At 50.7% G+C, this 14,322-nt stretch overlaps 2 protein-coding genes across 2 annotated transcripts; both read left to right on the top strand.

Annotated features, from left to right (window-relative positions):
• Nucleotides 1-7,966: 7,966 nt before the first annotated feature.
• Nucleotides 7,967-10,333, top strand: EAH_00002120 (GAF domain-containing protein, putative; the record flags this gene model as incomplete). The annotated part of the gene is made up of 3 exons (XM_013394631.1): nt 7,967-9,328; nt 9,793-9,908; nt 10,033-10,333. 3 exons carry the CDS (start codon nt 7,967-7,969, stop codon nt 10,331-10,333), a joined length of 1,779 nt encoding a protein of 592 aa, XP_013250085.1.
• A 1,279-nt stretch (nt 10,334-11,612) lies between these two features.
• Nucleotides 11,613-13,835, top strand: EAH_00002110 (hypothetical protein; the record flags this gene model as incomplete). Its single annotated transcript, XM_013394630.1, has 3 exons — nt 11,613-11,654; nt 12,190-12,339; nt 12,765-13,835. 3 exons carry the CDS (start codon nt 11,613-11,615, stop codon nt 13,833-13,835), a joined length of 1,263 nt encoding a protein of 420 aa, XP_013250084.1.
• Nucleotides 13,836-14,322: the final 487 nt, after the last annotated feature.

Genomic DNA, 14,322 nt, shown 5'->3' with positions numbered 1-14,322 from the left:
GCTGAGGTCTATGGGCACGACGAAAGGGCCGTTGAATCGCCATGGTGGCGGGCGGCCCGCACAGAAGAGAACACCAACAGGGGGGGCGTGTTGTGTAGCGTGGGCGATACAGCAGCCCTACGAGTAATGTTGCGGGAAGCCCCTGTGAGGCGCTCTTAGATACAGGGTCCTCGAGAAGTTCCATTAGCCCTAAGACCGTTGAACGTTTGCAGCTTAAGGTGCGGCGCCTTCCAAAGGAGTTTACGTTGGTTAATGGGGAGCCGCTGCGTATCGATCGCGGGGTAATGAGACTAACGATGTGGTGCGGTCAGGACTGTTTCACGGCATATTTCTTACTTGGTCCTGTACCTCACGAACTACTGCTGGGGCTTGATTGGCTCACTGAGCAGAAGCTTGCTTGGTATTTTCAGTCCGATAAGCTGCGAACATGTATGAATGGCAAGTGGTGTGGGCTACCCGTAGTCCGAACGTGTGAAGATAAATCCACACGCAGTGACACCAAAGAAGCGTGCCAGCGGACCCCTGCTGAGCAGGCATACGATACACTCGCCATGCAAGTGGGAGGCAAGACATCGGTGGACGCCGCAGTGTTCGTACGTCCACCGCCTAGGAGATACAATTACTATAACAAAGCAGGACTGAAGGTTCCGATAGACTCTATTGTTCAGCAGGCTGGGGAAATCATGCAGACTCTAAGGGAACCAGTGCAGGGGCTGTACAACATACTGGCAAAGCCAGTATGTTGTACAGCTACTGGCTTGGCCTGAGGCCGAGGACGCAGTGTCATTTAGGTTTTTGGATGAACGACAAGGGGAGTTGTGCTGTGCCTTGATTGGCCATACACACCCTAGCTCGGACAGTGTACACGCCCCCGATGTCCCGGTGAACGCGGAGGATAAGGAGAAGCCACCGTAGTAAACGGCTAAGTTAGAATATACCCAGTTCGACGCGTGAATAGACTCAGCAGTGTCGCAGGATACACCGCTGGATGTTCTTGAGCTGTTGTGTACCAATCGGGAAGTCTTTCCGGATACCCCGCCTACAGGGTTACCACCGAAGCGGTCACACGATCAGAGTAGCGCACGGGCACTACAATGGATCTCTGGTGTGATCTCTAGAGGCGTAGTATCATGAAAAGGAATAAATACTCTAGAATGCTTCAGGGATTAGGACACTAGTAGGTAGAAAAGCCTACCTAATAATTACTATAGAATACTTCAGGGATTAGGACACTATTAGGTACAACAGCAGCCTAATAGAATCAGAGTGCTGCCATCCGGCACCAGCTTGGAGCTGGGTGTGAGGCTATTGCTGTGACACCGGCACTGGCCCTCGGCAAGGGTCGGGCAGCAGTTCTATTGTTCTGGGTTTTCTTTGGGAACAATAGTAGGAAGTCGATCTTATACTTGGTTGGTAATTGTGTTTATTAGTGGTTTACAGCGAGAATCGTAGAATTTGGTGTCGGGATACAGTGTGTGCATCTATTCAGTATAGTTTAGGAATCTCACGTAGTGACAGTGTAGTGAAAGCTGCCTACACTGTTACTACGATAGATCCCTAGGTTAGACAGAATAGGTGCACACGCTACTATCGCGTGTGCCCCCATGATTCTCGCTGAAACCACCAATAAACACCGTTAACGGCCAAATATATGATCGACGTCCTATTATTGTTCCCCCAAGGAAAACTCAGAATAATAGAACAGATCCCGCGACCCTCGCCTAGGGCGTGGGCCAGGGTCGCAGCAACAGCCTCGCACCCAGCCCCAAGCTGGTGCCTGCTGGCGACCGCTCTGATCCTATGAAGCGGCTTCCCTATCTAGAAGTGTCCTAATCTCCCCATTCTTTGAAATACTCTACAGTATTCGTTCCTTTCCCTGATTTTAGGCCTCTAGAGGCCACACCAGAGCACCATTGTAGTGCCTGTGCACTACAGACAGTGTAGGCCAGCTGTTCAGGAGCACACGTACTCCCCTACGTGTGCTCCTACGATGAAAGCACCGGCTGTATCCGACACAGCTATCAAATCTGGGGCTTCCACGTAGCCAACAATGGGAGAAGAGAAGCACGAGACGGAGGCGGCTCTCGTGCGAATACCAACAAGACTGCATGATGAGACACTGATGTGAAGCCATACTACCACACTCGGTAACACACTAGAAAGTTGGTGACGCCTGAAGACAGTTGGCTCTTCAATAAGGCGTGCCATGGGAGCTGAGCCTTCCTCACAACAGTTGCTCCCTTTTCTTTGAGGCAGGATGAACCTCAGTCCTGAACCCAGCATTCTAATATCTTACGGAGATAAGCGGGATGATTGTTCAGGGGAGCGTAAGATGCGGATGGTAGTCAACTACCAAGCTCTGAATGCTCTTACGCTAGCTCCTGGCTTTCCGCTACCTCCCATCCAAACTATTAGAGATGCTGGGGGCTCCACAATACTTCCCTACTCTTGATCTAGAGGCGGGATTCCATCAGATTCGTATGGCTAAGGAAGATAGATGGAAGACGGCATTCCACTCGATCATGGGCTAAACAACGGTGAAGCGGGTGACGAAGTCGTCCCAGTGGAGGGATGCGCCCTTCGGCAGAAGAATATATCCTCGCTTCCCCAGTATGCCAGCAGCAATACCAAAGAAACACCAAATAATCTGCAGTCTTGTTGAGTGTTCCATTTCCCGTATGGATCTGGACGGATATCTCAATGGATTTCATAGGGAGGCTACCATCAGTCAGTGGCTGTGATAGCATCTGCGTCGTCGTGGATAGACTCAGCAAGTATGTCCACTTCATCCCCTGTTAGGTTTATTTTACAGGAGGGAGTGACCCCATTATTAATTGATCACGTCTGGAAGCTCCACGGTTTTCCGAAAGGCATCGTTACAGACATGAGCCCGAAGTTCTTTAGCGCCTTCCGGCGCCAGTACACGAAGTGTGTTAACACTGACCATAACATGACCGTCTAAAATCCTCAGGAGGCACTCGGTCAACGTGAACAAACGCATGAGGCCCGTCTCAGCATTTGATGCTCTGTATCCCGCGAAACCAACAATGGCTTGACTTCCGCCTTCGTGCGGGGTTGATGTATAATATAACGGTGCATTCTTCGACCCGTCGCTCCTCTGTACTGGTCTACACCGAAACACTGTTGTCTAACCCCATTTCGAGCCTTTTCGTAGGGGCTATTCTCGTGCACCCGGCACTGCAGGGTTCTCCGCACAGGCGTCAGGTGCTCGAGAATGTATAAAGTAGAGCGCCAAGAGCGAGAGAAGCGCTCTTTGCTTAATCTATTTTCTGTCCATGATACATGCGAACCTCCTCGAGAGACTTCTCGCTGCCCTATTGATTGGGATGGTCCCCCAATCCATGGTCCCTTTCGCAGCTGCAACAACTAAGCAGACGGAATGCCTAGTTGCAGAAGCAGCAGTTGCAGCAAAGGAAGCCGCAGCAACACGGCCAGAAGCAACAGGGAAGCAGACGGTGGTATTGCCGCTGCAGACTTCTCGCTGGCCCCCCCATCCGCTTCCTTTTCCCTAAGCGGCCAGGCACGCAAAATGCGTGCTTGTGGATTAATTCGAATAATGCAACTGAACTGCTGGGAGCTCTTTCCATTAGTTGATTCCAATGTGCTTTGATGTTCAGTCAGGACGGGGAGTGCACGTTAGGGCCCTTCGCTCCTGATGCGCTTCTGCACCGAAGCGCGCGTCTCGCCGGCCGAAGCGCTAACCTATCCCACAGTATAGATTGAGGGAATGGGGCTCCTAGCGAAACCAACGCACATACCCCTGTAAGTAGTTTGCGGAATACGGTCACTGGAGTTCGAACCCACTACGTACAGCGTGGCAGTGGACAGCACGAGCAACAGAGTAAAGCGACAGAGACGCTTTACCCTGTTGCTCGTGCCGTGCACTTGTGTAATATTAAATGCATCAGCCGCCCTCTAGAAAAGGGGTGAATGCCCCGTTTTGATGCGGATATCATAGCCTATTCAGAAATACGCAGTGAGCTTCCGTCGCCGTGCAACATCAGTATACCCGTGAGATACGGCCCGTATTGTTCTTGAAAGGGTCCAAGCCCCAAAATGCTATGCAAAAGTTGGCTGCGCCCTCTAGCTAGCCATCGGCAAAGAAAATAACGGAGTCACAGCTGGAAGGTAGTGAAAACCGGAGAGCCTCTGAGTAGAAAGATACGAAAGCGGTTGAGCAATTGGCTGCAAATGAATGTGCACGCCCACAGTTTAAGCTGTGCTGCCGATGATGCCCACCATTGTAGTTGTCGTCGCTGCGCAGAGGAGGGCATGCAGACGTTTCTGAGAAATTGCTGCGCAGTAGCTTCCCCTTATGTCTATGTTTTCTGCCCCTCGGAAACTTAACTGTAATGCTCTCTTTTGCCCTGGCCTCTGCGAGTCGTTGCATGTGCATGCATTATCCAAGGAGCCTCACTTCATTATAACTGAGTCTTCTCCAGGTACTCCTTCCCGTAGTGACACTCTACTTGTTTTGGAACTTCGAAAGAAATGCCAATAATGTCCTCAAGGGTAGGAGAATACTAACGTCAAACGTATGGTGATTTATCTACTCTGGGCGTAACTCTACGATGTACCCCAATGCGCTGACCGAAGAAGTCGCACAAGTATGCACTTCTTCGTTTGCTTCCTCCTGCAGGACAGAGCCCTACAATCAGCCCGCCTGTCAATGGGGATGCAATAGAAAACAAATAGAGGAACGGGTTTAAATCTGATTTAAATTTATAAATAATACTTGTTCGCAGTGCAAAGTTTGCCATGCTGTCAGCATGCAGCGCCACTGCCCGCTCAGTGCTGTGGAGAAGTATAGGCAATATTGTTTTTAATTCGACGGACTTGCTTGATTTTGCAACCATTGTAATGAAGTAAAATTAGCATTCCTGAATTATGGTACTCCTATCATCCTATACCAATCGGCACACTTATCATGCGGCTACGAAACAGGGTATTGATAGTTGCACATGAAAAGACACCCCACACAATGTCAATCGTTTTCGCTAGCCCATCAAGCAGAGCACCCAAGAGCCCTTGGTCCTCCAATCCATGCCCACTAGAACGTCACCGACACACTTGACGAGGGCGCGCTAAAGAGACAAGAAGCAGGAGCTCGCCCCCCTTCTTCCCCCTCAAATAGGTCAGGCAAAGGAGACTGCCAGGCTGTGGAAGAGGGAGCTGGACCGGTCGCGGGACCTTCTTGTAAGTATGAAAGGGAGACAACATCAGAGCCTCTTACAGTTTAGTAGAAGGACCCTGTGCGAAGGTCGGCGTGGAGCAAACCTACTGGGGGAATGAGCTAGGGAAATATTACTCTTTTGCATTGAATCTATCTGAGTGATAATGCGAGAACAGGGGTGAGTAGGGATTAGGCTTGAATAAAAGAAAGCATGTTCCAGCGCTTCTGCAATGCTAGCCACATAGCCCTTGGCTGAGATGGTAGTCATCCGGAGGCAAGGGGACACTAGGGGTACTTGGCTAACTTTGCAAAGATAGATGCTCTGCTTCACGGGTAGAGATGCCCGCAGCAGAGGTTGTGGAATATTGCGGGGCTAGTAGTTGAATCTCCTATCGAAGGGGGCTATAGTTAAGCTACCAGAATGAAGAGAAACAGCAAGCGCCTTTCTTACGAATCATTGCTATGCACTGTACAGGCCAGATGTGGGATTGGGGTTTGCTGCTTACACCTGCCCCATGGAGAACGATGCACTACGAGCAAGTGAAAAGAGAATCTGCTGTCTTATTACTGGAGTGTTACGAGGAGCAATAAAGTTAAAGTACTTAGGATAAGTGCTTACAAGTAGTAGGCTGCGCTCTTCTCCTCAACTTCCCCCCCTCCCCATAGTCGCCAGTCCTCGGGCGTCCTAATCACTGTGGCTGAGGTGCTGCGATATGAGATTAGCTGCAACACACTTGCTGCTGCATCTACTGCTGCAGGGCAACCCCACATGCAAGGGGAGCCGATCCCCCTTTGCTTCATGCACTACCCCCAGAGACAGCAGAGGGCAACCTGCATGTAAGTAGAAGAACATATCTACCAACTTCAGCAAGGCCAAGCTGCAAGCATCAATTGAAGTCAACAGACAAGATGTAGCTGCTGCACTAGCTGTTATACTCTGCCGGTGTTTGTTGCTGCTTTTCTGCTAACTCTTCAACAACAGTATAAGAATATACTCTCCAAGGAGATAATACGAACAAATATTGCCTTCGAGAGCAGCTGCTGCTGTTGCTGCTGCTGCTGCTGTGCTGCTGCTGCAGCGTCCCCGTTCAATGTGACCAGACACTTCGTGCAGTTGTGCTGCTTGCTGCTGCTGTCTGATCGCAGGCGAGCAGCTAAAAGATACGTTGTTTGTTTTTAGGGTTATTTACGGTTAATTAATGATATAAGCTGCATTAACAAGTTGTTTATACAGAAGGCTGCACTTGAAGGCCCGACAAGTGCTGCCGAAGCCGCCCGCGTGCTGCTGCAGGAGCAGCAGCAGCCTCGCAGGAGCAGCAGCAGCAGCAGCAGCAGCAGCAACGGAAGAGCGCAGGTGGAGGAGCAGTAGCAGCAACAGGAGAGACAACGTAGGAGTTTCTTCGAATATTTATTCAGTGTTGCTGCGTCTGCGGTGATCTGCGGCGCGCAGCAGGAAGGATTTGGCGAGCAGCAGCAGCAGCAGCTGCAGCAGCAGCTGCTGCGGTTGTCTTATATCATAATTGTTGCTTTCGTGACCATCAAGGAGTTCTGCTAGACAATCAATGAGTCTGCTGCTTGCAGTGAGGTAATAAGCTGCAGCAGACAGACACGAAACAGAAACACAGAGGAAGGCGCCAGTTGCTAGTCGCCGCTGTCGTGCTGCTGCTGCTGCTGCTGGTGTTGCTGCTGCTGGTGCGAACCTTGTTGCTACAGACATCCGAAGGTTGCAGGGACAACTTTGTAACTTGCACAAACGCGCAGAAGGCAACGACTTCATACCACCAGCAGCAGCAATAGCAGCAGCAGCAACAGCAGCAACAGCAGCAGCAGCTGCAGCGCCAAAGATCGCTGCGGTTGTGGCGCATCTCAAGTTCTGTTTCTCTCTGTCTCCTCTTCAGGCGGCATCATCTTCCATAGCAGTTTTCGCTCTGCAGTCTCTCCTGCTTCCCCCTTGTCTGGCGCTGCTGCTGGCGCTGCTGCTGCTGCTGCTGCTGCTTCTGCTGCTCTTCATCGAGAGAGCAACCGCATGGATACGGGGACAGACAAACCGACTGCAGTTGGATTCCGGATTACTGCTGCAACAGCACCAACTGAGACACCAGCAGCAATAGCAGCAGCAACGAGGGCGGCAGGGCCAGCAGCTAGAGCAGCGGTAGAGGCAGCAGCAGCAGCAGCAGCAGCAGAAAGGGCAGCTGCCGGCTCAAGATGAGTCCTCAGCCCAAAGAGCCCTCCGAAAAAGAGGAGGCGCACCCGCCTACTGGGTACCACCAACACTAACTCAGCAACAGCAGCAGCAGCAGCAGAAGCAGCAGCAGCAGCAGCAGCAAAAGCACCCGAGGCACCAGCAGCACTTTTTAACAGCCGTTGCAGCTGAAGTGTTTTGCTTTCCACCCTGAGGTGCAGCAGCTGGCTTACACACCCTATCACTGGCCAGAGATACAATGAAACCCACGCTGCAGCAGCAGCAGCGGCAGCAGCAGCAGCAGCAACAGCAGCGGCAGTAGCAGCAACAGCAGCAGCAACAGCAGCAGCAGTAGCAGCATTAGAGGTGGCTTCAACAGCAGCCAAGGCGACACGCGCATTGCGGCTGCGTGTTTCTGCGTTCTCTACACCGGCGCAGCGGCAATAACAGCAGCAGCAGCAGCAGCCGCTGCTGCTGCTGCCACTACCGTGGCAGCGACAGCTGCGCCTGACTGCCTAAAACAAAGCCTCCAGAGCAGCAGCATTGGCTGCAGCAGCAGCAGCTGCAGCAGCAGCAACAGCAGCAGCACGATGGGGCGCTGTTGGCTGCTGCATTCGTTTACCTCCCTTGCGGGGGCCCCATACGTAGGGCACCGGCACCTCCGCTACTCTGCTGCTGCTGCATATCCCAGCTACGGTTTAGCAGCAGCAGCAACCGCAGCAGCAGCAACAGCAGGAGCAGCAGCAGCAGCCGAAATGAGAGCTGCAGCAGCAGCAGAAATAAGAGCTGCAACGGGAGTGTATGGAGGGTTCGGCCTTAGCAACTGTCCTTTGTTTAGCGGCACCAGCTGCTGCTGCGTCTCTTCGTATTGCCGAAGTAGCAGCAGCAGCAGCAGCAGCAAGTACAACAGCAACAGCAGCCATGGGAGCAGCAACAACTGGAGTAGCAGCAGCAGAAATAATGCAGCGCTCCTCAACGGCCACACCGGGATAGCTTCTGTTTGCGCCCCCCGTAGAAGCAATAGCAGCAGCAGCAGCAGCAGCAGCACCCACAACGGCAGTAGCAACAGCCACAGCAGCAGCAGCAACAGCAGCAGCAGCAGCAGCAGCTATCCATTTCTGGAGATAAGGACTAGAGCCTCGCTGAGTGGGTTCTTGATGAGATGCACTGACACCCGCACATTTCCCCCCGGCTGTGCGGGGCAGCTGCTGCACGATCTGCAGCAGCACCTGCTGGCAGCAAGCGGCGCTGCTGGAGCAGAGGCAGCAGCAGCAACAGCAGCTGCTGCCCGCGCTCCCCCTATGTTTGCTGCTGCTGCTGCTGCTATTGATGCTGCCCGAAGGACAACGCAGTTTGCCTCGCCGTTTATGCAAGCACTTAACTTTTCTTCTCCTTTCTCGCAGCAGCTGCAGCAGCAGCTGCTGCAGCAGCAGCAGCCCTTTTGTTTGACTTGGAAGCTGGGGGGTTTACGGGAGGTTCACATCCCCTCGTCGCCTGCATTTGCTGCTGCTGCTGCTTTTGCTGTGCCCTCTCCAATGGCAGCCACTGCACAGCAGCAGCACCACCACCATCTGCTTTGGCAGCCCCAGCAGCAGCAGCAGCAGCAGCTGCAGCAAGAGAAGGAGCGTGTGACAGCCGAAGAGGAAGAAGAGGCGTCGAGACATCCTCTCCGTTCGCAGGCCCACGACGATCTGCAGCAGGTGCAGCAGGAGCAGCAGCACCAGCAGCATCAGCAGCATCAGCAGGAGCAGGAGCAGCAGCAGCAGCAGCAGGCCATAGCAGCCCCCTTCAGCAGAGAGAGGAGGAGTGAAGAAGAGACACGAGGGCCTGAAGACAAAAGAGAAGCCGGTCAAATAACCTGGAGAGAGGCTTGGCATGTCTTTGGTGTTGCTGCTCTTCCTATGGTTGGCTTCGGATTGATGGATCAGCTTATCATGATACGCTTAGGAGACGTAAGCAAACACCTCCAGCAGCAGCAGCAGCAGCAGCAGCAGCAGCACTGGTAGCAGCAGCAGCAGCAACAGCAGCAGCGGTAGCGAATGCAACGGCAGTGGTAGCAGCAGCAAGAACGGCAGCAGCACCAGAAACGGTGGCACTGGCGCTAACGACAGGAGCAGCACCAGCAACGGCAGCAGCAGCAACAGCAGCAGCAGCAGCAGCAGCAACGGCTGCAGTGCAAGTAGAAGGGGCACTTCAAGGCATAGAGGGATATTATAGAATTTACAAACACACAAAGAAAAAACTATAACGTAGAAATACATCTAGAGACTCAGAGACGATAAGCATGTCTTCCTGCTTCGTGCATGCATGCATATGTGCATGCGTTGCTGCTGCTGCATTTGTGCTGCAGCTGCTGGATACAACACTAGGAGTGAAGTTCGGGTTGGCTACGCTGTCTGCTGCTGCTGTGGGGCAGCTGTGCAGTGACACTGCAGGCGTTTTGTTTGGCTCTACCATCGAATCGTGTGCAAGTAGACTAGGCTTCCCGCCCCCTAATCTCACCGCCGCTCAAAGAGCTTCTGCAGCATTCGGGTAAGCAGCAGCAGCAGCAGCAGCAATAGCAGCAGCAATAGCAGCAGCGAAAGAAGCGGGAGCAGCGGCGACAGCAGCAGCAGAAAGCAGAAGAAAGTAGCATATATATGAACTGCACCAACAGTACCCGCACCAGCAGAAATAGAAAGAAACAGCTAAAAGAAGCTGCAGCAACAGCACCAATAACAGCAGCAGCAACATGGGAGAGCACCAGCAGCAACTCCATCAACAGCAACAGTAGCAACAGAAGTAGCAGCAATAGCAGCAATAGCAGCAGAAGCAACAGCAGCAGCAGTAGCAGCAACAGCAGTAGCAGCACAAAGAGCAGCAGCAACAGCGGCAACAGCAGCAACAGAAGCGGCAGCAACAATAGCACCAGCAACAGCAGCAACAGCAACAGCAATAGCAGCAGCATTTGGAGCTGAGCAATACAGCTGCTGCAGGAGAATGAGCCGCAGCAGCTGCAGCAGCCGCAGCTTGCATCTTGCACGTGCTTGCTGAGTGTATGGATGCTGTCTATTGTCTCTGGTGTTTGTTGTTTTTAATTCTTTTGTAATTGTTTCTAATTACATCAGCAGCAGCTAACTGAATTAATGTATTTGCATGCCTTCAGGATAGTGAAGACACTCGGCGCGGCTTCGGGCGTTTGCTGCGGCTGTCTCCTGGGAATGCTGCAGCTGCTGGTGATTGATTTAGATAAAGCAGACAGGCTCAAACACCAGCAACAAGTAAGGCATCAGCTAGCTACTGCTCCGACCTAGTCGTGGTTAGCTAGCTAGCTACCTACCTACCTACCTAATGTACGAGCTAGCTAACTGGCTAGACAGTTAGCTCGTTGAGTAGCCAGCTAGCTAGTTAGCTAGATAGCTAGCTAGCTGGGACGTGCGGCAGCAGGTGGAGGAGCCTGCTTCATATACAGCTGGGTGGTGCATGCATGCATGCATGCGTGCGGTGTGCGTACAGCTCGATGCAATCTTTGAAACGGTTTTAATTGAGGGGCCGAAGCTCTTCCACTGCGAGAGGGTAAAGAGGCGACAACCGCTGCTGATACACACCGCAGGCCTGTCCAGCTAGCCAGCTAGCCAACCAGCTAGCCAGCTAGCTAGTCAGCTAGCCAGCTAGCTAGCTAGAACGCTGTCTAAGCTTATGCCTATGTAGCTAGTTAGCTAGCTGTACAACTATACAGCTACATAGCTAGCCAGGTAGGTAGTAAACAGCTAGCTAGTCAAACAACTAGCCAGCTATACAAGCCTGCAGTAATATTTGACAGCTAGCTAGCTAGCCAGCTATACTAGCCAGATAGATGGATAGATAGCTTGAGAGCTAGCTAGCTAGCCATAGACCTCCCGAGTCGTACACATAGCTCGCGAGGCGAGCTAGCTAACTAGCTATCTAGCTAGCTAGCTAGCTAGCTGTATCCACTGTTGAAGTGGTTAATATTATTCATATTATTCATAGGGTATCTTTTAATGTTTCTATCGAATCTGCATGCATTTATCTGCATTTCCTTTTTAACCTTTTCTTGTATTTTTCCGTCTTTTTCTTTATATTTCGTCTTATTTCTGTTTGTTTTTTCGGCTGCTGCAGGCAGCTTTGTTTGTGTATGACCCTAGTCGCGACGAAGTCTGGTCTAAGGCTGTCTTCGGAGAAGGCAGCGCAATTCGCATGCATAAAACAAAAAACAAATGCATCACCACTTGGGTTATGCAAAACAAAACCATCCTCAACTGCCCAGAAGCCTCAGAGGTAAACATATATATATATATATATGCATGTATATACATATAGTGTATATATATATATATATATACATTTATACATATAGTATATATATATATATATATATATGTCTGTCAAATGCTATATGTAAAGAGGGAGAGAAATGATATATATATATATATATATATGCATATATATATGTATATATATATATATATATTCACACATACAATATATATAGTGTATATATATGCATAAATATATTTCCGTCCTCGACTGTACATTGACTGCTTTGTGCTGTTGCGTCTCCTGCTGCTGCATCTGCTGTTGCTGCTGCTGCTTCTGCTGCTGCTTTTGCTGCTGCTTCTGCTGTTGCTTCATATCCTGGTGATGCGGCTGCTGCTTATTCGCTACTGCATCTTCTGCCCGTTTTTTGCTGCTGCTGCTTCTGCTGCGTCTGTTGCTGCTGCTTTCGCTGTTTCTGCTCCGTCTGGTGCTGCTGCTTGCCTTGTAACTGTTGCTGCTGCTGCTGCTGCTGCTTGTGCTGCTGCTATGCCTTTAGGACCCTCGTTTCAATCCCGAATTCGATGAAAATTTTGAGCAGAAGACGCGCAGTGTATTGGCAGCTCCGGTGATGGATCGCTCAGGGGAAGTTATTGCTGCGCTCGTCTTCTTTAATAAACACCCTCAATTCACAGGACGCTTTTCAGAGGTAAACTAACCAACACTGAATGCATGCATGCATGCATCATGCTTCATTGTACTGGTGAATTGCATGCATGCATGCATGCTTCAGCATGTACACATCTATGGACATTGGTGCATGCATGCATGCACGCATGCATGCATGCATTGCCGTGTCTGCATGCATGCATGCATGAGCGTCTGTGCATGCATGCATTCATGCATATATATTTTGGTACATGCATGCATACATGCATGCATGCATGCATGCATGCATGAATGTTTTTGTTTTATTTACAAGTAGAATGGTCCAAATGCATGCAAGAACGGAGTTGGTGTGTGAGTGAAGGTGTGAAACCCTGCAGTGTACATACACTGCAGAAACTCTCCGTGCATGCATGCATACATGCATGCATGCATGCATGCGGTGTTTGGGGCTTGGGTTTGCCGCAGGATGACGAGCGGATGGTGGAGATGATGAGCCGGCATATGCAAATTTTTATGGAAATGTTTGAATACGGCGCCGCTGAAGACAGAAAAATGATTTATCTCCCCGAGCCCAAAGAAGCATTTAAGCTCTCAGGGGTGGAGACAGAGAAGGAGAAGAAAGACAAACACATCACAACACAACATGCAACGCTTGGCGCCCACACCGACAGCAGCAACAGCAGCAGCAGCAGCAACAGCAGCAGCAACAGCAGCAGCAGCAGCAGCAGTGCAGCAGGCGGGAGCTGGCTGCAGAAGTTAGGAGACATTTGGTCAACTGCAGATGCAACATCAGGAACGCAGCACAAGCAGCAGCAGCAGCAACAACAACAGCAGCAGCTGCAAGGGCGGGAGCAGCAAAGGGAGCAGCAACACCGGCAGCAGGACCATAGTGGCTCATACAGTTGCTGCTGCAACGGCTGCAGCTGCTGCAGCTCGTGCGTGCTGCTGCAGTCTCTGGGGAGTCCTTGTTTGAGTTGTGTTGGCAGCTCCAGCGCAGCAGCAGGGGGGAGATCAGGAGGCAGTCTTAGCTGGGCCCCAGCTGCTGCTGCTGCAGTTGCTGCTGCTGCTGCAGCAACAACAGCAGGAGTAGAGCTAACCACCGTGCAGGGGAGGGTGGGGTGGTGGCTTCGCTGGCTGCGTTGTTTGTTTGAGGGAGACAACAGCAGACTGGAGCTGCAAGACAAGTCAAGTGATGCAGCAGCAGCAGCAGCAGGAGCAGCAGGAGCAGCAGCAGGAGCAGCAGCAGGAGCAGCAGCAGCAACAGCAGGGGCAGCAGCAGCAGCAGCAGCTCCGGCAGCTGCAGCAGCAAGCAGAGAAGAGGGGAGACGCAGGGCCTTCTGGTCTTCTTCTCACCACATTGGGGAGGAGGAGACACCCCAAGGAGACAGTGCAGCAGGTGCTGCTGCTTCGCGCAGCAACCACAAGAAGAAAACAGCAGCATTTTTACCCTGGTATACATCTTCTCACTGGCACAGCAGCAGCAGCAGAAGCAGCAGCAGCAGCACAGGAGCGCGGATCGTAGAGGTTGAGCGCTGATGTGGCTGCGCGTTGCAGCTGGCGGGGCGGTGCATGCAAATAAAATAAAATATTAATTATAATATTTGTTTATTTTTCTGTGCATGCATGCAAGAGACCCCCACACCCACACTAACACACTCCATATCCACACATGCATGAATATATATGTTTATTTATATATATTTTATAATATATATATATATATAAATAAAAAATATGTAAATATATATATTTACATGTGGGTATATATATATAACTCTGTATATTTATATGCATATGCTTGTATGTATAGATATGTCTAGATGTGCGTCCAGATGATATACAAATATATTTTTATATATTTCTCTATATAGGCATATATAGATTTATATATGTCTAGATATATATACACACAGTATGTATATATATGCGTATATATGCATTTTAATATTCAAATATATATGCGAATATATTGTATAATGTATATATGTATATATTATATATATATATACATATATATATATAT

This window comes from Eimeria acervulina, genomic scaffold (assembly GCF_000499425.1).
Source record: "Eimeria acervulina Houghton genomic scaffold, Eah_scaff7, whole genome shotgun sequence".
Lineage (NCBI taxonomy): Eukaryota > Apicomplexa > Conoidasida > Eucoccidiorida > Eimeriidae > Eimeria > Eimeria acervulina.
The sequence above is the reverse complement of the archived record's forward strand: the minus strand, read 5'-3'. Positions and strand labels throughout refer to the sequence as shown.